Raw genomic sequence first — 22,847 nt, forward strand, 5'->3', positions numbered from 1 at the left:
GCGCAGGAGGATACCATGGTTGATGGTATTGAAAGCCGCTGAGAGGTCAAGAAGCACCAGGACAGAGGATAAACCCCTGTCCCGGGCCCGCCAGAGATCATCCATCAGCATGACCAAAGCAGTTTCTGTACTGTAGCTGGGTCTGAGCCCTGACTGTTGAGGGCCTAGATAATCGGCTTCTTCCAAGGACCTCTGGAGCTGGAGCGACACCACCTTCTCAACAACCTTCCCCATAAAGGGAAGGTTGGAGACTGGACGATAGTTGTTGAGTATAGCTGGGTCCATGGAAGGCTTCTTGAGGAGGGGGCGCACAAGTGCCTCCTTGTAGGGAGCTGGGAAGGACCCCCTCCCCAGAGAAGCGTTGAACCTGGACCAAGCTCCATGTCACCTCTCTACTGGCCGAAACCAGCCAAGAGGAATCCAGCAAACAGGTGGTGGAACTCACAGCTCTAATGGCCTTGTCCACTTCATCAGGTGTCACCCAGTCAAACTCCTCCCAGACAGAGGGACAAGGACAGGCCCCAGTCACCTCAACTGATTCGTTGTCAGCTGACACTGCAATCCAATTGGAGTCAAGGTCCATCAGGATCTGAGCAACTTCATCAGTGAAAAATGAGTTAAATTTCTCGGCACTACTCTGCAAGGGCTCCCCAGCCCCCTCCCCCCCAGTTAAGAAGGGAGTGAGTCACCCTGAACAGAGCGGCTGGGTGGGATTGCACTGATGCAATCAAGGCGGCTTGATATGTGCATCTTGCCGCCTTCAGCGCCACTTTGTAAGTCTTAATATGAGCTCTTACAAGTGTTCGGTCAGATTCAGATTTACTTTTCCTCCATCGCTTCTCTAGATGTCTCTTCTGCCGTTTCAACACCCGGAGTTCCTTGGTAAACCAAGGAGCTCTCTGGGGCTGGTGCCACAGAGAGGTTGCAACAGCGCAATCCGGTCAAGAACCCCTGTCGCAGCCTTGTTCCAAGCCACGGCAAGAGACTCTGCCGAACTGTGTACAAATGAATCTGGTAAAACCCTAAGCACTTTCTGAAAGCCCTCAGGGTCCATCAGGTGTCTGGGGCGGAACCACCTAATCTGTTCCGCCTCCCTGCAGGGAAGGATTGGATTGCAAATTTCAGAGAGAGAAACTCCTCCCTCTGGGCCCCAGTTGACCTCTCCCCGTTTCTAAGAGGTCTGTAAGGGATGTGCATAAGCACACCATTGTGCCTACCATCCCTGTCCTACTGTCCTATTGTCCTCTTTTATCATTACTTTTTAAATTTATTATTAGAGATGAAAGGGACTTTGCAGGTTATCTAGTACAACCCCCTACCCAAGCAGGAGACCCTACACCACTCCAGCCATATGGCAGTCCAATCTCCTCTTGAATGTGTCAAGTGTTGGGGCATTCACAATCTCCATTGGCAGGCCATTCCACTGGTTGATCATCCTCACCTGGAAAATAGTGTAAATCTCTCTTCTCTGTGGCAGCCCCACAAGTACCTGTATATTTCTATCATGTCCCCTCACCCTCCTTTTTGCTAGACTATCCATGCCCAGCTCCAGCAAACTCTTTTCGCATGTTTTGGTTACCATTCCCTTTATCATTTTGGTTGCTCTCTTCCGTACCTATTCCAAAGTTTTTATGTCCCTTTTGTAGTGGGGTGACCAAAATTGAAAACAATATGTGGTCTGACCAGGGCAACATATAATGGTATTAGTACTTCCCTAGTCTTGGAGTGTATCCCTCTGTTGATGCAGCTTAAGATTGTGTTGGCTTTTTTAGCTGCCGCTGCACATTGCTGGCTCTTATTTAGTTGGTTGTACACCAGGACTCTCTTAGTCAGTACTATTAAGTGTGGTTTCTCCCAGTGTTTATGTGTGTTTTGGGTTTTTCTTGCCTAGCTGTAGGACTTTGCTTTTCTCGACATTTAACTTCGTTTTGTTTGTTTGGGCCCACAGTTAATCTATCAAAATTTTTTTGTATTTTAAGCCTATCCTCTGGGGTGTTGGCTACCCCTGCCAGCTTGGTGTCATCTGCAAATTTGATTAGTTCCCCCTCTATTCCCTCATCTAGGTCATTGATGGAAATTTTTAAGAGCACCGGGCCCAGGACTGAATCCTGTGGTACCCCACTGCCTACTTCCTTCTATGCGGATTTTTACTTATGTTTATACAAACTACTTCCATTTTATACATGTTTGACAAATGAATTAAATAAATAAATGAATAAATAATAAAATAAAATAAAAACTCAACTGCAGCGTTTCAAACCTGTACTTTGTGATGCATTCAAACAATACATATTACATGAGGCCACTTGCATAAGAATCTTTCCTAACATTTTCAAGATCAACCAAGATCAGAAAGGTCTGTTCTGCTATGACTAATCTCAAAATGCAATATTTAATTTTAAAATAATATTCAGATAAGATACAATTCTATATCTGTTGGGGAAGGGATACTAAGTTGAAGCACATATAAATTATTTATTTGATGTAGATTGTGTAACTTGTTTTCCATATTTTATTTATTAATCAAGTTTTATATTTTGCTTACCTTAAACCTTACCTATCCAAAGACTTACTTTGGAAAGTAATGAGATGGGTGGCATATAAATTAAGTAAGTAAGTAAGTAAGTAAGTAAGTAAGTAAGTAAGTAAGTAAGTAAGTAAGTAAGTAAGTAAGTAAAGTAAGTAAGTAAGTAAGTAAGTAAATTAATTAATTAATTAATTAATTAATTAATTAAAGATTTCATATGTGTTTTATGCAACTTTCTCCTAATATATGTTTATTAGAAATTCAGAGGAAGGTATTTTGGGTCTAATTCACTGATGCATTTATCCATTGTTTCTCACAGACTGTAACATTTTATCATGAAACAGATTATTCTGAACTGCTTGATTATCAACTTCAGTTGTAAGTTAAAATTTATTAAGATAAAAATAATAATTCAGTATCAATACACTATTTGCATTCAAGGATGTCAATGCATTTTGTTTTTAACATATTCCAGTATTGTAGAGTTATATTCTAGGTTCATAGGATCCAGGCTAAGGTTTGGCTTACTCTTATTGATTAGGGCGGCTCACAACAACAAAAACAATACAAATCCATACATCTCATACAAACCATACATAAAATGGAAACGGCCCAGGGGAATCAATTTCCCCATGCCTGATGACAGAGGTGGGTTTTAAGGAGTTTACGAAAGGCAAGGAGGGTGGGGGCAATCCTAATCTCCAGGGAGAGTTGATTCCAGAGGGTTGGGGCCGCCACAGAGAAGGCTCTTCCCCTGGGTCCTGCCAGACGACATTATTTTGTCAATGGGACCCGGAGAAGGCCAACTCTGTGGGACCTAACCGGTTGTTGGGATTCATATGGCAGAAGGCGGTCCCGAAGATATTCTGGTCCGATGCCCTGAAGGGCTTTATAGGTCATAACCAACACTTTGACCGGAAACTGATCGGCAACCAATGCAAACTGCGGAGTGTTGGTGTAACATGGGCATACCTGGGGAAGCCCATGATTGTTCTCACAGCTGCATTCTGCATGATCTGAAGTTTCCAAACACTCTTCAAAGGTAGACCCATGTAGAGAGCATTACAGTAGTCGAACCTCGAGGTGATGAGGGAATGAGCAGTGACTCCCGGTCCAGGTAGGGCCACAACTGGTGCACCAGGCGAACCTGGGCAAACATTCCCATCGCCACAGCTGAAAGACAGTTCTCTAAAGTAAGCTGTGGATCGAGGAGGACGCCCAACTTGTGGACCCTCTCTGAGGGGGTCAATAATTCCCCCCCCAGGGTAATGGACGGGCAGATAGAATTGCCCTTGGGAAGCAAGACCCACAGCCACTCCATCTTATCAGGGTTGAGTTTGAGTCTGTTGACACACATCCAGACCCTAACAGCCTCCAGGCACTGGCACATCACTTCCACTGCTTTGTTGACTGGACATGGGTGGAGATGTACAGCTGGGTATCATCAGCGTACTGATGACACCTCACCCAATGCCCCTGGATGATCTCACCCAGTGGTTTCATGTAGATATTAAATAGCAGGGGGAAGAGGACTGATGTCTGAGGCACCCCACAAGGGAGAAACCTAGAGGTCGACCTCTGATCCCCCACTAACACCAACTACGACCGACCGGAGAGGTAGGAGGAGAACCACTGAAAGACACTGCCTCCCACTCCTAACCCCTCCAGCTGGTGCAGAAGGATACCATGGTCAATGGTATCAAAAGCCGCTGAGAGGTCAAGAAGCACCAGGACAGAGGATAAACCCCTGTCCCGGGCCCGCCACAGATCATCAATGCAACCAAAGCAGTTTCCATGCTGTAACCAAGCCTGAGACCCGACTGTTGAGGGCATAGATAATCGGCTTCTTCCAAGGACCACTGGAGCTGGAGCGACACCACCTTCTCAACAACCTTCCCCATAAAGGGAAGGTTGGAGACTGGACGATAGTTGTTGAGAATGGCTGGGTCCAGGGAAGGCTTCTTGAGGAGGGGGTGCACAAGTTCCTCCTTGTAGGGAGCTGGGAAGGACCCCCTCCCCAGAGAAAGGTTGACAATCTCCTGAACCCAGCTCCATGTCACCTCCCTTCTGGCTGAAACCAGCCAGGAGGGACACAGATCCAATAAACAGGTGGTGGAACTCACAGCTCCAATGGCCTTGTCCACTTCATCAGGTGTCACCAGATCAAACTCTTCCCAGACACATGGACAAGTACGGGCCCCAGCCACCTTGACTGGCTCATTGTCAGTCGACTCTGTTATCCAATCGGAGTTGAGGTCCGCCCGTATTTGAGCGACTTTATCAGTGAAAAATGTGTTAAAAACCTTGGCACTGCTCTGCAAGGGCTCCCCAACTCCCCCCTGGTTAAGACGGGAGCAAGTCACCCTAAACAGAGCGGCCTGGCAAGATTCCGCTGATGCAATCAAGGCGGAATGATATACGCATCTTGCCTCCTTGAGCGCCACTTTGTAAGTCTTAATATGAGCTCTTACAAGTGTTCGATCAGATTCGGACTTACTCTTCCTCCATCGCTTCTCTAGACGTCTGTTCTGGCGTTTCAACTCCCACAGCTCTTTGTTAAACCAAGGAGCTCTCAGGGGTCTAGTGCCACAGAAAGGTTGCAACGGCGCAATCTAGCTTTTGCTTCGTCACTTTTTATATCCATGTCTGTTTTCGGGTTCTAAATTTTTTTGCTTCTGCTCATGTCCACCACATATGATAAAAATGTTCTGATATTTACTGGCATTTCCAGCATTTCATAGTCTTATCTTTAAACATTTTAGCAATTCTTTCTGGTACCATATGTCAGCTGTAAAACATTTTATATAGATTTTCTTTATAGGCTATTGCCTTAATCAATTTATAGTTCCTTTCCCAATGTTGTTTCCATTTGTCTAATTCTATTGTATGTCCAAAATTATGTACTCATTTAACCATAGTATCCTTAACTTGTTCAAATTCTAACTGGATGCAAAGTAGGTAATTATATGGTTTCTTAATTATATTTTCATTTACACCTGTTAGTATTTCATCTTTTTCAATATGATGTTCTCTGTTTTACTATTTTTTTCATATCTTGTTTGAATTTGTAACTTCATAAACTAGTCCATTATAATTCCTTGTTCCTCTAATTCTTGAATTGATAAAGCTTTCCTTCATCTGTCAAAATGTCCTTATATTGTAGTATATTCTGCCAATTCATTCTGTTTGGATGGGTTAGTGCTTCTATTATTGACATCCAACTCGGTATGCTCATATAATATTTCCCTTTTAGTTTTTCCCATACTGAATATAATGAATTCCTAATATAATGTCTCTGGAAATAACTATGTATTTTATTTTTCCCATACCATATAAATGCGTGGCAGCCCATCTGAAAGTCATGTTTTTCCAATATCAAAAATCTTTGATTTATTAATAGCAATAACAATAGCATTTAGACTTATACAGTGGTACCTCCACTTAACAACTTAATTCATTCTGTGACCAGGTTCTTAAGTAGAAAAGTTTGTAAGTAGAAGCAATTTTTCCCATAGGAATCAATGTAAAAGCAAATAATGCATGCAAACGCATTAGGAAAGAAATAAAAGCTTGGAATTTGGGTGGGAGGAGGAGGAGGAGGACAGTTGCTGCCGAAGGAAGAAGGTGAGGTGAGGGGAATAAAACAAATCCAAAACTTGGGCAGAGGGTGTGGTTATCCACCTCGGGGCCACTGCATTCCTTTCGCTCCTGAAGAGGAATTGATGATCCCCTGCTATTTGGGGATGCTGATTCTGTTGAATCAGCCCAGAATCTCCTTGAAGGGGAGGGGAAGAAAGGGACCTGGTTTGGTGCCCATTTTGGGGTTGGCATACCCCACAGGTATCGTCCGAGAACCTCCACCAGCAACAGAGTGGAAGGGGTTTGCCGCTCTTAACTGAGGTGACTACGATCGGAAGCATAGAGAAAAAGTGAAGGATGTCATCTGGAAAGTGAGGGAATGTAAGTTTTTGTTTTGGAAGTTGAAAAGAAGAAAGCTTTGAAAGAGAAGGTGAGCACTTTGCCGGAGAGGAAAATACTTTCAAAGACTGCTTTTGTTTGTGATCGGGAGCAGTGTTCCCTCTAATTTTTTGAGGGGGTGGGCGGAAAAGTATAGTGTCTGAGTGGCAGTCCCTTCGGGACTGGGCGGCACAGAAATATTAAATTAATAAATCATAAATCATAAATCATAAATCATAAATCATAAATCATAAATCATAAATCATAAATCATAAATCATAAATCATAAATCATAAATCATAAATCATAAATCATAAATCATAAATCATAAATCATAAATCATAAATCATAAACAAACAAACAAACAAATAAAAAACCCACCCTGTTTTGCCTCAGAGAATTTCAAAATAAAATACTGTACTGTGTCTATAACAGTGAGCTCATAATAGGGCAACTCTAGCAATATCAAAATGCCACTTAAATAGTTGAGCTAGTTTCAAACTAGATTTTGATTTTCTTTCTCTCTTCCTTACTCCCATTCTTTTTCTTTCTCTTTTCCTTCCTCTCTTTTTTCTACCTGTTTCTCTCTCTTCCTCTCTTCCTCTCTCTCTCCTTCCCTCTCACTCTTTCCCTCTCAGCTTCTGGGCAGGTTTGGAAAACTCTGAGTTGATGATGATTTTTAAGTGAGCGATTGCTCACTGCTCAGCTTAGAGGGAACTATGATCGGGAGACAAGCTACAGCGGAAGGTGTAAAGCAGCTGTATTAACATCAGAATTGTTTAACTGAGTTTAAATGGACATGAAAAGCTAATCAAAACTAAAACTGAAACCGAGGAATTTCATGAACTTGGAAATGTGGACGTAGAATTGATTTAAAACTTATTGTTCTGATTGTGTTGGAATTTAAAAGAAAGGACGGCAACTGTGAGCCTGCGTGGTGAAAAATCTGTTGGCGAAGTTGAGGCAGCATTTGGCAGGAATGTATGCTCCGCCAGATGTGACCTTGATTCAATCGAACTGTTTATATAATAACTGATAAAAAGAGCTGAGAACTGAGGAAGAATATTTTTCTGCTGAACTTTATGTGAACCTGAAAGGGGGGAAAGAAAAGAAGAAAAGAAAAGAAAAGAAGAGTTTGATTTTCCTTCTGAGGCTTTTATGCTTTGAGGCTGTATAAAGATTTGCTACTGGGCAGCTGGTCAAAGTTGGAGCTTCGAGAAATAAGAGATTTATGTAGTGACATATGCACACACATTAAAGAATGGAGAGAGGAAATAAGAAACAACACTAACCCCTTAATTGAAAATATAAAAAATCTTCAAAGAATTTCAAAACAAGATGATTATGACAACATGGAGGGAAATACAAGAAACAGATGAAAAGAATGATGATCAGATTGATCAGCACACAGGAAGCGATGGAAATATTAAAGTGATATACATTGGACAATTTCAAAATGGACAGATTAAAGGACATACGATTGATAATTTAGACAGTTTAAAGCGATTAGAAAATGGCTTGATTAATGAGGGAGTTGATGGTCACATGTTTAATGATGATTATAGTAAGATAAGCACTAATAGTAAATTTTTCCGGGCTTGGGTTCTTAAGTAGAAAATGGTTCTTAAGAAGAGGCAAAAAAACCTTTAACACCTGGTTCTTATCTAGAAAAGGTCTTAAGTAGAGGCGTTCTTAGGTAGAGGTACCACTGTATTCTGCCTTATAGTGCTTTACAGCCCTCTCTAAGTGGTTTACAGAGAGTAAGGATATTGCCCCCAACAATCTGGGTCCTTATTTTATCAACCTTGGAAGGATAGAAGGCTGAGTCAACATTGAGCCTACTGAGATTTGATCTGTCAAATTGGTGGCAGCCAGTGATCAGCAGAAGTAGCCTGCAGTACTGCACGCTAACAACTGCACCACCAAGGCTCTTCAATAAATTATTATCTCTTTAATAAAATCCATTCTCTTATCCATGTCAATACTGTTGCATATTAAAATAGAATAGAATAACAGAGTTGGAAAGGACCTGGAGTGGAGATCTTCTAGTCCAACCCCCTGCCTAGGCAGGAAACCCTACACCACTTCAAACAAATATTATCCAAGCTCTTCTTAAAATCTTCCAGTGTGGGAGCATTTACAACTTCTGGAGGCAAGTTGTTCCACTGATTAATTGCTCTGTCAGGAAATTTGAGGAGTTCCTACAAAAATGAGGGAGTCAGTTTATTTTCCAAAGTACCAAAAGGCACAACAAGAAACAATGGCTGGAAACTAACCGAAGAGAGAATCAACCTGGAACTAAGGAAAAATTTCCTAAGGGTGAGACCAATCAACCATCACTAAAGGCTTTCAAAAAGAGTGAGAGAAGTACACCTCAAAAGGACAGTGCCCGTAACCACTAAAGAAATGCAGAAAATTAAAATATCCATTCCCCTTTTAAAAAAAGTCAACCCCAAAGCAAACGCAACAGTTGAGAGGGAAGCTAAGAACAGCTGCTCAGGCTAATAAAAAGTCTGGATATGCTGCCAAAAATCATTAACCCTTCCAACTCTATTATTCTATGTTCTAAATTGGGTATTTCACAGCAGAAGCAATACACCTGGCTGGTCCACAGATACATTAAATTCATGGCCTGTATAATCAAACCACATCATTGTCCCCTCCTGTATCTTTCCCCCCAGGAAGAAACACGTTAAGTGGAGCTATTAACTGAAGGGGGGGGGGGGGAGAGAAAGAAACCTTCTCTTGCGCTTTATTTTTAATTGGTTCTCCAAACAGCCTAAGCAATTTACTTATGGTTCGGGTGAACCAGTGAGAACCGGCTGCATTTCACATGTGAGATAGTCTTATAGAGAGAAAGGCATTATAGTCTGTTTAATCTATAAGAAATTTGGTTAAATTTCTAATGAATTCTTGCCCTGCTATTTCACAATGAAATTTATTTATATCATTTTTTATTATATAAAAGCTCAGAAAAATAACTGAAATGTTTGAAATGTTTCTCTCTCTTTTTAATCATCAGTTTTGATATCTGTTTATTATCTTTTGTAGAAATTAGCTAGTTCAACTTAAATGGTTGCGGAATATTATTATGTATGAGAATATTTTGTCTCAACTATTGGTTATCAAACATAAATATAGAATATTTTTTAAATTATTTTTTATTAAATTGTTTTAAAAAGCATAATCAAAAAAATATATATACATTGCCATAGTTGCAATATTTGCAATACACAAAAGAAAAAAAAACATACATACACTTCTAAACGAACAAAGAACACCCTTGACAATTATAAAATTACAAATAATGTAAAAATAACATCAATTTCCTCTTGAGAGAAGGAAAGTTACAATCTTGTTGAATATCAAATTATTTTCTGGTGAATAAAAATCATCGGCATTCACTATTGTTCTTTTTGGTTATCAATGTCTTCTCTATTATTATTATTGTTTTTAAACCGCCTTCTGTACACTTTTTATTTATTAATTTAATTACATAAAGATTTGTTTTCACAAAAACCATTCTATTTGCATCATATTTCATCTTTCTGTCAATAAATACATATCTTAACGCATTGTTATTATTGTAATTCAATTTGAACTTCTATTTCTCCTCTTAAACCAATCATAAAATATGTTCCATGTTTTATAATAATCGGAGTCTTCTTTGTTTTTTAATTTTAATGTTAAAGCATCCAGTTCTGCGCAATCAAGAATTTTTTTTAGTATTAATGAATCTTCTGGAGGGTTAGGCTGTTTCCAGCATTGGGCTATTGCCATTCTAGTTGCAGTCAGTATGTGTATCAGCAGATAGTATTTATTTTTGTCTAATTTTTTATTTATTATTCCTAGCAGGAACGCTTCCGGTCTTCTGTTTATTTTAATTTGGAATATATCTGTTAGCCAATTTTGTATTTTAATCCAAAGTTTCTTTATTTTTGGGCAGGTCCACCAGATGTGGTAATAAGTCCCCATATGTTCTTTGCACCTCCAACATTGTGGATTTATCCCTTTGTACATTTGTGCAAGTCTTGCTGGAGGGAGGTGCCATCTGTAATACATTTTGTACAAATTTTCCCTACATGCTGTTGATTTTGTTAATTTGTAGTTTCTGGACCATATCGTATCCCATTTGTCTAGGCTTACACTGTATCCAAAATTCCTACCCCAACTATGAATATTGTTTTTGACTATATAATCTTCCATTTTATAGTTTAATAGGTATTTATAAAGTTTCGAAATCATTTTCTGATCTGGACCTAACATTACTTTATTCAATTCTATTTCTCCTTTTTGTATCCCATTTGTTCTTTTATCTTCTTGATATCTCGATTTTATTATATTGTATGGCCACCAGTCTATTCTTATTCCATTTTTTTCTAATTGCTCCCTTGTTTTCAATTCACCTCTTCCATCTAGTAATTTATAATAATTAACCATTTTATTTAAATCTTTTGTATTGGGGTGCATTATGGCCTCCATACTGGAGAACCATTGTGGGGTTTGTGAATAATGTGATCTTTTAATCTTGGTCCATACTTCGAAGATCGAATTTCTAATAATGTGTTGTCTAAAGTATTTATGAGTTCTATGTTTCCTGTCCCATAGGAAGGTGTGCCACCCTACCATCAAGTCATGGCCTTCTAGAAATAGTAATCGTTTATTCTCTAATTTAATCCAGTCTTTTAGCCAATCCATAATTGATGCTGTATAGTATAGCTCAAAGTCCAGCAACCTGAAACCTCCCTGCTTTTTATTATCCTGTAGATACTGTATTTTGATCCTTGATTTTTTTTCCTGCCCAAATAAATTTTTTCATAATTTTGTTACATTTTTGAAAGACAGGTTTTTTTTAAAGTAACTGGAATTGTTCTAAATAAATATAAATATAGAATAATTTTATAGGCACATATGTTGAATACTCAAATTATGGCAGAAGAGAAGCATTTTCAATTTTATTCCAATTTTCTATTAAAGTCAAATTTGTAATAAGTTAGTAGATAGGTTAATTTACTAATAATATGAAAGCAGAAAAGTATATGCAGATTGTGTGTATGGGTTTATACACACACATACTAAATATATCTTCTAATATAGTGAATTATAATATCTGATTTTTTTTTCATATGTGTTCTTTTACATGTAGATCATTATCTAAGGGTGTCATGACATTTGAATTTCAGCCTTCAGAAACTGGAAATACATGCTTAACGAAACCCATGGTATGGTAACTAAATAATAAAGTGTAATAAATAATAAATTATAGTTGAAATCAAAATCCCAAGTAACATAAGGAGGAGGCAGCTGGAGCAATTCAATATTATTGGTTACTGATTATAAAAAAGAAAAGATTCTGCATTTTATAAAGAAAAAATATTTTTATTATTATATTTTAGTATTATTGGAATTTGACCTGGGATCGGTCAATATAATAATAATGATAATGATTATGAGGATGAGGATGAGGATGAGGATGAGGATGATGATAATAATGATAATAATAATAATAATAATAATAATAATAATAATAATAATAATAATAATAATAATTTATTAGATTTGTATGCTGCCCCTCTCTGGAGACTCGGAGCGGAGAGTCATAACGGAGAGTCACAATTTTCACAATGACATTTAGTAAAGAAATCTGTTGCATTTAGAGTCTGTAAACTGTAATTAGTAATAAGAAATGCATGATCTACTTCTGAAATGATCTCCTCCTTTCTGAAGAAAGGTTACAGTATTTTTCTAACTTTCTGATTTATTATTTTTCTGCAAACATTTGTGCATAAATAATTATCTTTAAAGATCTGGTTAATAAACTTTTTTTAGTTGGGCTAAAGTTTTGAAAAAGACAAAAAACCCGAGCCTTCTGGCTTAGCCAGCCATGCCAGCTTGGTGGGGATGGTGGGAGAGCTGCAGAAAGCTCTGGGGATTAGGTGGAGGGCCTAGCACAACCACGACTTTCCTGTAGGCAGGTGGAGGCAGTGCAGTTGGGGCGCAGGGCAAGCATCATGTGGGAACTAGGAAGGCAGTGGGGTGAGGAGTGAGTGAGTGGGCGGGGCGAATGATTGGGCAGAGCGAGCAGATAGGGGTGAGACCGGCAACTGGGTGGGAAGGGGAAGGGAAGGAAGGCTTTGCTAGCCAGAACTCACTAGCGATTCGTTGACTCAGACCACCACCTGTTCCATAGAATTGGTCTGAACCAGGAGAAGCCCACCTCTGGAGTACTTGCATTTCTGCTTCATGTTTAGTTATTATTATTATTTGCACAAGAAGGTGGAGATCAGTACCTTTGGTGGTGTGTTTGAGGAATAGACTCTCACAAAAACTTTTCCTTAGCTACAAAAGTATTCTGAATGAAACTTTGGGCCTATGTATATCTAAAACACAGATGCCATTTCAATTATAGTGGGAAGCATTTGGTCAAATAGTGCCCTAAATGTTAATAGCTACATCTTCATTATTTCATAACAATAATGAAATGTGTAAGTGGCTTCATATATCACAAAACCCAGAGAAACAGTGAAATATGATAATTAAAATATTGATTATATTGGCCATATGTTCAAGAAACTCAATCTCGGACTGTCATTCCCTACCAATCCAACATAGGGCAACTACTCTGAAAAAGCTTTTGTAAATGTTTTCACTGTGGGATTGTTGTTTTTTTTAGCTTTCTCACATATATGTTGGCTGTCCTCCATGGAAAAAAATAATTGTAAGCAAGTAAGTTGTTTCTTTTTCTACTTTTGTGTTATCCACTTCTATTTCCTTGTAACAAAGTTAAATATTAAAACAATAAAAAAATTAATATAAATAAATGTCTGTGCATGTAACACATATAAACTTTATTAGCCGTATTAAATATTAATATTGTACTGTTACAAGAAGAAAGTAGAATCATAATTCTTTATTCTTGTGTTTTGATTTATGTGCATGGATTTAGGGCCAATAAATTCTCAATTTCATAAAATTTCCAGATTTAAATTTTTCATATAAACATCTTTCCTTTATAAAATGTATCTGTAAGGCATGATTTTACAATTTCTCTAAGAACAATTTTCAGGCTCTGTAAAGCAGGATTTTTATAAAAAAGATGTTGAAACTCTGGAAAGAGTGCAGAGAAGAGCAATAAGAATGATTAGGAGACTGGAAGCTAAAACATGAAAGAATCATTACAGGAATTGGGTAGTCTAATGAAAAGAAGGACTAGGGAGAGACATAATAGCAGCATTCCAATATTTGAAGGGCTCTTACAAAGATGAGGTGATCAAACTATTTTCCAAAGCACTAAAAGGCAAGACAAGAAACAATGGATGGAAACTAACCAGGGAGAGAAGCAACCTAGAACTAAGGAAAAAAGTCCTAACAGTGAGAACAATCAACCAAGCTTGTTTCAGATGTTTTGGGTACTCCATCACTGGAGGCTTTCAAAAAGAGACTGGACAAGTTACAACTTTGTCTGAAATGGTATAGCATTTCCTTCTTGAACGGGTGTTGGATTAGGAGACCTTCCAACTCTATTGTTCTATGTTCTATTTTATCTTTAGCTTCATACCTAAATATCTTTTATTCTGGAGATACAGTATTTTTTGAAGTATAAGATGCACCTTTTTACACACACCCCCCCAAAAAAAGAAGGTGAAAATCTGAGTGCATCTTATAGACCGAATGTAGCCTCACCCACCCAGCCATCCCCACCATTTTCCTCTGCCTCCCAGCAATTTACCTCCTTGCAGCAAACAGGGAAGAGTCTGTTAAGCCAAGCAATTCATTATCAGCTTCCCAATCCTCAGCTGATTTGCCATGTACTAAACTGAAACTAGTTGCAAGTAGGCAAATTGGGAGAGAGGCAGGGGCAGAATTTTATTTTCTTGTGCTAATAAATTGCTGAATCTGGATGCAATTCTGGAGGGAAGTTAATACTGTAACTACAAATGTCTGTAGAATGTTCAAATTATTAGACTTATTTCTTAAGGACTGCTTTATTATTGTTCTAGACAACTTAACAAAATGAAGAAGCTTTTTTTAAAAAAATGCTTTATCTGAAGAGACCCAGTGCTATTGTATCTTGTTTTTAATTTTCACATCAATTTTAACAGCTCTGTACAAGTATAGACTGAAATGTAACAGTGTCCTGTTTAGTATTAGATAAAGCAGGTGAGTTAAATCATGACTTAGTCATGTTTGGAGTAGATCTATTTAAATGATTGGGAGGAGTTAGTGTGACTATATTTAAGAACACTTTTTGGCATTAATACACTGCCATAATATACATTTATCCAATTCTTTGCTATTTCTATGGGTCAGGCACAAATGCACAGAAATACATAGCAACCAGTGTATATCATCTGTGCTGTTTGCTATTTGGCAAATTGCTGGGAGGCAGAGGCCCCTTTTGCTTGTTTTCTAGTGTTGGGCAAACCCAATGAAGTTCAGGTTCGGCAAACTTACCCAAACTTGGCGGTGGAGTTTGGGTAAGTTTGCCGAACCTGAACCCGAGCAGCCGCAGCACTGCTGTGGCGTCCTTTTCCATAAAAATAAACAAGGAGTTGGGGAATCCCATGATGGGATTCCGGGGGGGGGGGGCTTTGACGTCACAGAGACTCTTTCCTGGCTGGCCGAAACGGGGAGTTGAGGAGGAAATAAAGCCACGGGCCAGGAAGGAGTCTCCGTGATGTCAAAGCCTTGCTCCCGGAATCCCATCGTGGGATTCCCCACCTCCTTTTGCTTGCAATGCCGCTGCGGCGTCCTTTTCGATAAAAATAAAAGGAAGCAAAAGGACGTGGGGAATCCCACAATGGGATTCCGGGGGCGGGGCTTTGATGTCACAGAGACTCCTTCCTGGCCTGTGGCTTTATTTCTTCCTCAACTCCCTGTTTCGGCCGGCCAGGAAGGAGTCTCCATGACATCAAAGCTCCGCCCCCAGAATCCCATCGTGGGATTCACCTTCTGGGCACTGCCACTTTGCGGTGTTCGAGCAAACGCCGCACCTGAACCTGAACTTTTTTAAAAGTTCGGGTTTGGATTCGGCATGCCGAGCACTGCAAAGTTCGGCACGAACCCGAACTATGCAAGTTCGGTTCTCCCAACGCTATTATTTTTCTCTCCCAAAACTAAGGTGTGTCTTATACTCTGGTGTGTCTTATACTCTCCAAAATACGGTAATTATTTTAAGAAAAATGTTGTTACAGACATAGATATGTGCATCCAGACTCTATAAAATAGACTAAACACACAAATATAGCAAGTATTATTTGTGTTTACAAATTTCTGGAAAAATGAAAGGCAAGCTGAAGAAAATATAATTTTTGAGATAAATGCAGAATTTGAAACATTTACAGCATACAGACCCAAGACTACTAATTAGGATATATATATAAATGTCTATTAAGATATGACACAGACAAAACAAGTAAATGATTTATGATAAAGTAGAGAGTACAAAAAGAATTACAATTCTATTAAATTCCATTTATATCTATCCCTACAAAACCTATGTTTTCTTCCCCCCTTCTGAATCTTCCCTTTTTTAACCGTTATCTCATAATACTTAACTTATCTTTCCAAGAGTAGCTTTTCTGTATTCTATTTCTTGTATCCTCCTCTAGGTGTTGTATTCACTTTCCTTCAGTAGATGTCTCTCTCAGATCTCTATACTGTCTCATTTTCTTTTCTTCTTTTTTTTAAACTACCAAAAGGTTTTAATTCCGTTTTACTAGTGGGGAAACAAAATGTTATTTTTCTTCCTTTAATCTTTTCTATTTTGTTCTTTACACGTTTCTCCAATTTTTAATCCACAAGAATTTTACTTGGGCTTTCACTCTGTTACTCCCACTTTTCTATTTTCTATTCTTTTCTGCACTCCAGCATCCACTGTTTCAATCTTTAAAATTTTCAGAATCCATATTTTAACTTTATTGTTCTCATGAACTACCCAATGTCACTCCAGCTCCAATGCTTCCTTCAAACACCGCTCTTACACAATACATTAGTCCAGTTGCCCCAGCTTAAGAGCCCTCTCTGAAAATGTCCCCCCTCCCCACTGTCGATTTGAAGAGCATTTTTCTGACCTACTGGGGAGCTTGCCTTGCTCCAAAACGCCTCTTCTTCCCTCATCTCTCGAGGACAATTCTGGTTCAAAGATCTCCTGAAGGTAGTTTGTCTGGATGGATTTTTGCAAATCTCATTGGAGCTTCACTATTTTCCAGCCAGTATCACCATGACTCTTCCAGTTCCATCAAAAACCTTTTCCCCCAGGTTCTTTCCTTTTGTTTCTTTTGTTTTATTTTTAAATTTCTCCGAGTTCAATTGTAAAAATAAGAATCTTCTTGGGTTTTTATGTTTTAGTGTCTGTTTTGTCCTTCTCCCTTCATGAAATTTCCTGATTGCTAATTAGCTATTTTCTTTTACCTGTGAGTTGGCCAGTCACTCACCCAGTTCCAACACTCCATTGAAAACACCGCTCCTGCACAAAAACTTAGTCCAGTTACCCTAGCTTTGAAATGGTCATTTTGAAATGGCTGCCACCCCTTTGCTGATTCAAAGAGCTGGCTCTGACCTGCTGAGGAACTTGTTCCTCTTGTTTGTCCGAGACACCTCTCCTTCTTCACCATCCCTGCAAGATGGTTCCGGTCCAAAGGCTCCCCTGACAGTGGTTAGTTTGGCTGGATTTTCACAGAATTCATTGGAGCCCACTATTTTTCAACTAGTCTCACTGCGGCTTTTCAGTTTTGAGCACCCATTGTTGTATCCTGAAATGGCTACCTTGTAACGCTGTAAATAGTTTGTTCCTCTTTTCCAGCGCTGTCTGAGCCCAAGCAGGAAGTCGCTCCTGATTGGCTCAGACGCGGCCGGCTCTCGCTTTGGCGGGAACCGCAAAAGTATAAAAGAAGCGGCTTCTCCCTGCAGAGCCAGTCGGTACTCGCTGAATCGTCACTTTACCTTGCTGAGCTGTCACTTATTCTCTGAGCTGAATAAAAGTACCGATTGCTCAAACCCTGTCTCTGGGTCTACTTCACTGGCGACGAACGAACGGAAGAACTTCGCGTGCAACATGGACAAAATCCAGATCGGCCAGGCTCCAGAACTTTTCGATGCCGAGAAAATGACTTGGGACGAGTACATGGCCACCTTCGAGATATTCCTCGAGGCGGCGGGAATGCAGGACGCCGGAGCCGATCGCAGACGGGCTATTTTTCTAAACTACTGCGGCGCAGAGATCCGTAGACTTGCCCAAACTCTCACCGAACCAGAACAAGCAAGAGCCACAGCGTGGGACGTCCTTCAACAGAAACTAGCGAGCCATTTTAAACCAACCAGACCAGCCGTGGTTTACCGGCATCAATTTCACATGATGGCTCAGAGAGAAACCGAGTCGATAAGCCAATTCACAACGCGGCTTCGAACGGTACTCGCTCAATGCAAGTTTCAAGATCCGGAAGCTCGCCTCACCGACGCCTTGATTTTCGGCATGAAGAACCACACAGTGAGAAGTAAACTCCTCACCGAAGACGAGCCGACTCTACAAACCGTAATCAAATTAGCGCAAACCGCGGAAGCAGCCGACGCAGCGGCAAGAGAATTAAAAGAGCACGGAAGGCGAGAAACCATTGCCAAAATCGACGCCGAGTCTCCCAGCACCATGGGAACAGACGTCCGCGGCCAGCTAACTAGCAACGGGGACGACTGCCTCCTCCTGCAAGACCAACCGAGACACCCTAGAGCTACTCATCCAGCCCCCTGCGCGGGCTGCCGGGGAAATCACCAGCGCCATCGATGCCCGTTCCGCGACACCACTTGCCGCCGTTGCAACCGGAGAGGCCACATCGCCATCGCATGCAGGGCAACGGCACCAGAAGAAACTTTTGCCACACAACAATACCAGCGACCCCAAAACCACCCCCCCCAATCGCGAGAAAGGAGACCGTTCCGCAACTCGGGTCAAAGGAATTACCCCACCGCTAACCGAGACTACAATAGAGGTAACTCTCAATATTCCGTGAATAACACGGCAACCAAAAAGGGGGCTAAAATTGTTATCTCGTTGTTGCTAAATAACCAGCCTTGCTCAATGGAGCTAGATACGGGTTCGAGATATACCATCATGCCCTGGGAAAAATTTAAGCTATATATGCCTAATGTGTCTGAGGCTGACCTAATTCAAACCTCTTTGGTGATCAGAGACTTCCAAGGGGGGGTAATCTCGGTCCTGGGAACTGCAAATGTACCTATTGTATTTAAGAATGTCAAATGTACCCTTCCCATGCTTATTGTGACGGGGGCCAAACACTCCCTGCTAGGGCTAGCATGGATGGAACCGTTGGGGATTGAAATTTCGGGTGTGTGTAATGTAAACTGTGATATTATGCCTAACTTTGTGAAAGAGTTCCCTGAAGTGTTCAGCCCCACCTTAGGATTGTATAAGGGAACCCCCATATCTTTCTCTATTGACCCCAAGGTCCCACCAGTTAGACTGAAACCTCGCAGGGTTCCCCTCCCGCTTCTCCCCAAGCTAGACTTACAGCTGGACAAACTCATTAGTCAAGGTATCTTGGTCCCTGTGGAACAGGGGCCATGGGAAACTCCCATAGTGACACCCCTGAAGCCAGATGGCTCCTTAAGAGTTTGCGCTGATTACAAATCAACCCTGAATAAGGCACTCCAACACCACCCCTACCCCATTCCGGTTGTGCAACAACTCTTACACTCCCTGGGGGAGGGGAAAAGGTTCGCAAAGATCGACCTGGCGCAGGCTTACCAGCAACTTCCGGTCGATGAACAAACAGCAAACGCTCAAACAATTGTAACGCACAGGGGGGCTTTCAAATGCACGAGGTTACAGTTTGGGGTGAGCATAGCCCCAGGGATATTCCAGAGCATCATGGAACGCCTATTGTCAGGGGTAAATGGGGCCATCCCATATTTTGATGACATCTTAATTGCAGGGGAAAACCAGGAACAAGTGAACAAAAGAATAAGGGAAGTACTTAAGAGGCTACAGGACAAAGGGTTACGAATCAAGCCTGATAAATGTGTCTGGGGAACTAACAGTATTGAATTCCTAGGATATAAAATAGATAAGGAAGGTATCCACCCCACAACTGAGAAGCTGAGAGCAATTAGAGAAGCCCCAGAGCCACGAGATAAGAGTGAGTTGCAAGCATTTTTGGGCCTCCTTAATTTTTATTCCGTTTTTTTAAAGCAGAAGGCAACAGTAGCAGAGCCTCTCCATCGTTTACTCCAGAAGGAAGCCCGCTGGACATGGGGGAAAATTGAACGTGAAGCCTTTGCTCAAATAAAAAATTTACTAACTTCTAAAAGTGTAGTAGTCCAATATAGTGCCTCACTACCCATTAGGCTCACGTGCGACGCTTCGCCGTACGGCATAGGAGGAGTCCTAGCTCACGTTCTACCTAATCAGACAGAGGCCCCAATAGCATTTTTTTCAAGAACCATGACCAGCACAGAGAGAAATTATAGCCAGTTAGACAAGGAGGCTCTGGCATTAGTGGCAGGGGTAAAGAAGTTTCACAATTACATTTTTGGAAGAAATTTTGAGCTAGTCACTGACCACAAACCCCTACTAGGCCTGCTAGCCCCCAACAAGCCCACTCCACCTTTTATGTCTCCAAGACTAATCAGATGGGCCCTTTTCCTCTCTGGGTATCAGTATGAGCTCACCCACAAGGGGGGGAAGGAAATCAATCATGCAGACGGCCTCAGCAGATGCCCCATAGCAGACTTGGTAGAAGACCCTGTTCCAACCACAGACGTGCTAATGATAGAACTCGAGGAAAACCCACTAACCACAGCAAAAGAGGTAGCTGCACACACGCAGCAAGACCAAATCCTGAAACAAGTAGTGAACTGTGTTCTAAAGGGATGGCAAAATGATATTGTTAAACCTGAATTGTGTGATTTTAAGAACAAAAGGCTTGAATTGTCATATGTAAAAGGTTGTTTGCTGTGGGGGGATAGAGTGATCATCCCCAAACGCCTAAGGGAAAAGGTACTCAGAATGTTACACGTGGGCCATCCTGGGATTGTCAGGATGAAGAGCCTAGCAAGGGGGCATTTATGGTGGCCAGGGCTTGATGCTGATATTGAAAGTTGGGTTTCAAAGTGTGACCCGTGCCAAGAGTCTAGGCCCAATCCCCCCAAAACAACTCCGGCTGAGTGGGAACAGCCTGCTGGCCCTTGGTCTAGGATCCACATTGATTTTGCTGGCCCAGTGGGGTCTCAGTATTTCCTAATAGTGGTTGATGCTTTCTCCAAATGGTTGGAAATAATAGCAATGAACAACATAACCACAAGTGCCACTATCAAGGTATTGAGCAGACTGTTTGCATCCCATGGTTGCCCTGATCTATTGGTGTCTGACAATGGACCACAACTAACAGCCAGGCAATTCGAATTATTCCTAGATGGCCTGGGGGTCAGACATGCCCTCATCTCGCCTTACTCGCCCTGGGCTAACGGGTTGGCAGAACGTTACGTAAGGGTGGCTAAAGAGGCATTGCACAGGTCAGGCCCTGGAGATGTGCAACAGAACTTGGACCAATTCTTATTAACCCAGCACATTACCCCTAACTCGCACACACATGTAAGCCCTGCAGAGTTATTGATGGGGAGAAAGTTGAGGTCACCACTAGACAGGTTAAACCCAAGGTTCTGTTTGAATAATAACCAAATGTGCATAAAACCAGAAAGAGAAATGTATTTGGGTCAAAATGTATATGTAAAATGCTTTGATGGAAATGTAAACTGGATGAAGGGAATTATTGTTAAGCAAAATGCACCCAAGACTTATATTGTTAAACTGGAGGATGGTCGTTTGTGGAAACGACACATAGACCACATTCGGAAACGAACTGAAAACCAATTACAACAACCCGCTGACTCGGACTCTCCCCCCTCAACAGACTTTTATACATTGCCCGAACTAAGAAACACGCAGAGAGACTTATCGGGCCAGGGGGAACCATCCAGTGACGCCGAGCCATCCTCGTCCTCCGAGGCCTTCGTTGGGCCCGCCAGGCCTAGTCCGCCGCACCGGGAGAACAGCGGCGAGCCATCCTCCACAGTCAGTGGCGAAGGAGAAAATGGACTGCGCAGGTCAGCGCGAGAGTCTCGAAGGCCTCACCGATTGGACGACTTCGTCACGTGGCTTTCTTGATGGATGGGTCCAACTATGAGGGGAGGGGTGTTGTATCCTGAAATGGCTACCTTGTAACGCTGTAAATAGTTTGTTCCTCTTTTCCAGCGCTGTCTGAGCCCAAGCAGGAAGTCGCTCCTGATTGGCTCAGACGCGGCCGGCTCTCGCTTTGGCGGGAACCGCAAAAGTATAAAAGAAGCGGCTTCTCCCTGCAGAGCCAGTCGGTACTCGCTGAATCGTCACTTTACCTTGCTGAGCTGTCACTTATTCTCTGAGCTGAATAAAAGTACCGATTGCTCAAACCCTGTCTCTGGGTCTACTTCACCCATAATTTCTGAAGGCAAGCTGTTGCACTGGTTACAGACATTCTTCACTGTTAGGAAGTTTCTTAACTCCAGGTTGCTTCTCTCTTTGAGTAGTTTCCAAACATTGTTTCTTGTCCTGAATTCTGGTGCTTTGGAAAATAATTTGTCCCCCTCTTCTTTGTGGCAACCCCTCAAATACTGGAATTCTGCTATTAGGTCAGCTCATTCCTCCTGAATGAGATCTTGAATAAGAGCAGCCTGGTTATTAACTGATCTGGCATTTAGCAGCCACAGCTGAACCTCAGGGCCTCCAAGGGTATGTTGTCTGGAAACTGAGGATAAGCGAGTGTGCGAGCGCAATTTGTCGCAATGCAAACCAGTGGCAAAGGTAAGTGGAACCCACTCTTGTCTATAATATACCTTTACAGTTTTAACCAACTAGCTCAAGATGTGATTTGGGGACACTGAAAGAGAAGGTTAAAAGTCATATTCATACAATGCTGTATATGTATATATTTGGAATCCTGTATATGTATAAACACCTTTTTCTCTTTTGTCATAGTAAATCTTCAGATTGTGAGAATTTTACCTTCACTATACCTTGGTAAGAAGTATATAAGAATTACATATAAAACTAAACATTTAAAATGGTTAAATCTGCATCTAATTCTGAGTATTGACTGTAAAAAGGAACCATAAAGGCTTCTTTACACATTATACTTTTCCTGTAAACAAAGTAGCAACAATTGATTTTTTTTAAAAGGCAAACACTGCATCACCAAAATGAAAACTCAGCCTGGAAAATAAGATTAGCAAATTGAGATCAGATGCAAGCAATCTATAATAGATGAAAAAAAGAGCTGAAGAACAAGAAGATCAAACAATGCCTAATAAAGAAATA

At 41.0% G+C, this 22,847-nt stretch overlaps 1 protein-coding gene across 2 annotated transcripts in view; it reads left to right on the top strand.

The window, feature by feature from the left end:
* The window catches only part of LOC139157369 (cation channel sperm-associated auxiliary subunit epsilon-like), a 129,167-nt gene that overhangs the window by 75,226 nt on the left and 31,094 nt on the right, over positions 1-22,847 (top strand). For both annotated transcript variants that reach the window (XM_070734067.1, XM_070734068.1), the window contains 4 exons: positions 2,847-2,905; positions 11,631-11,706; positions 13,158-13,210; positions 22,509-22,550. In XM_070734067.1, the coding sequence (XP_070590168.1) occupies positions 2,847-2,905; positions 11,631-11,706; positions 13,158-13,210; positions 22,509-22,550 (230 nt within the window). The remainder of the gene's footprint in view (positions 1-2,846; positions 2,906-11,630; positions 11,707-13,157; positions 13,211-22,508; positions 22,551-22,847) is intronic.

The sequence above is a fragment of the Erythrolamprus reginae genome, chromosome 1, assembly GCF_031021105.1.
Source record: "Erythrolamprus reginae isolate rEryReg1 chromosome 1, rEryReg1.hap1, whole genome shotgun sequence".
NCBI lineage: Eukaryota > Metazoa > Chordata > Lepidosauria > Squamata > Dipsadidae > Erythrolamprus > Erythrolamprus reginae.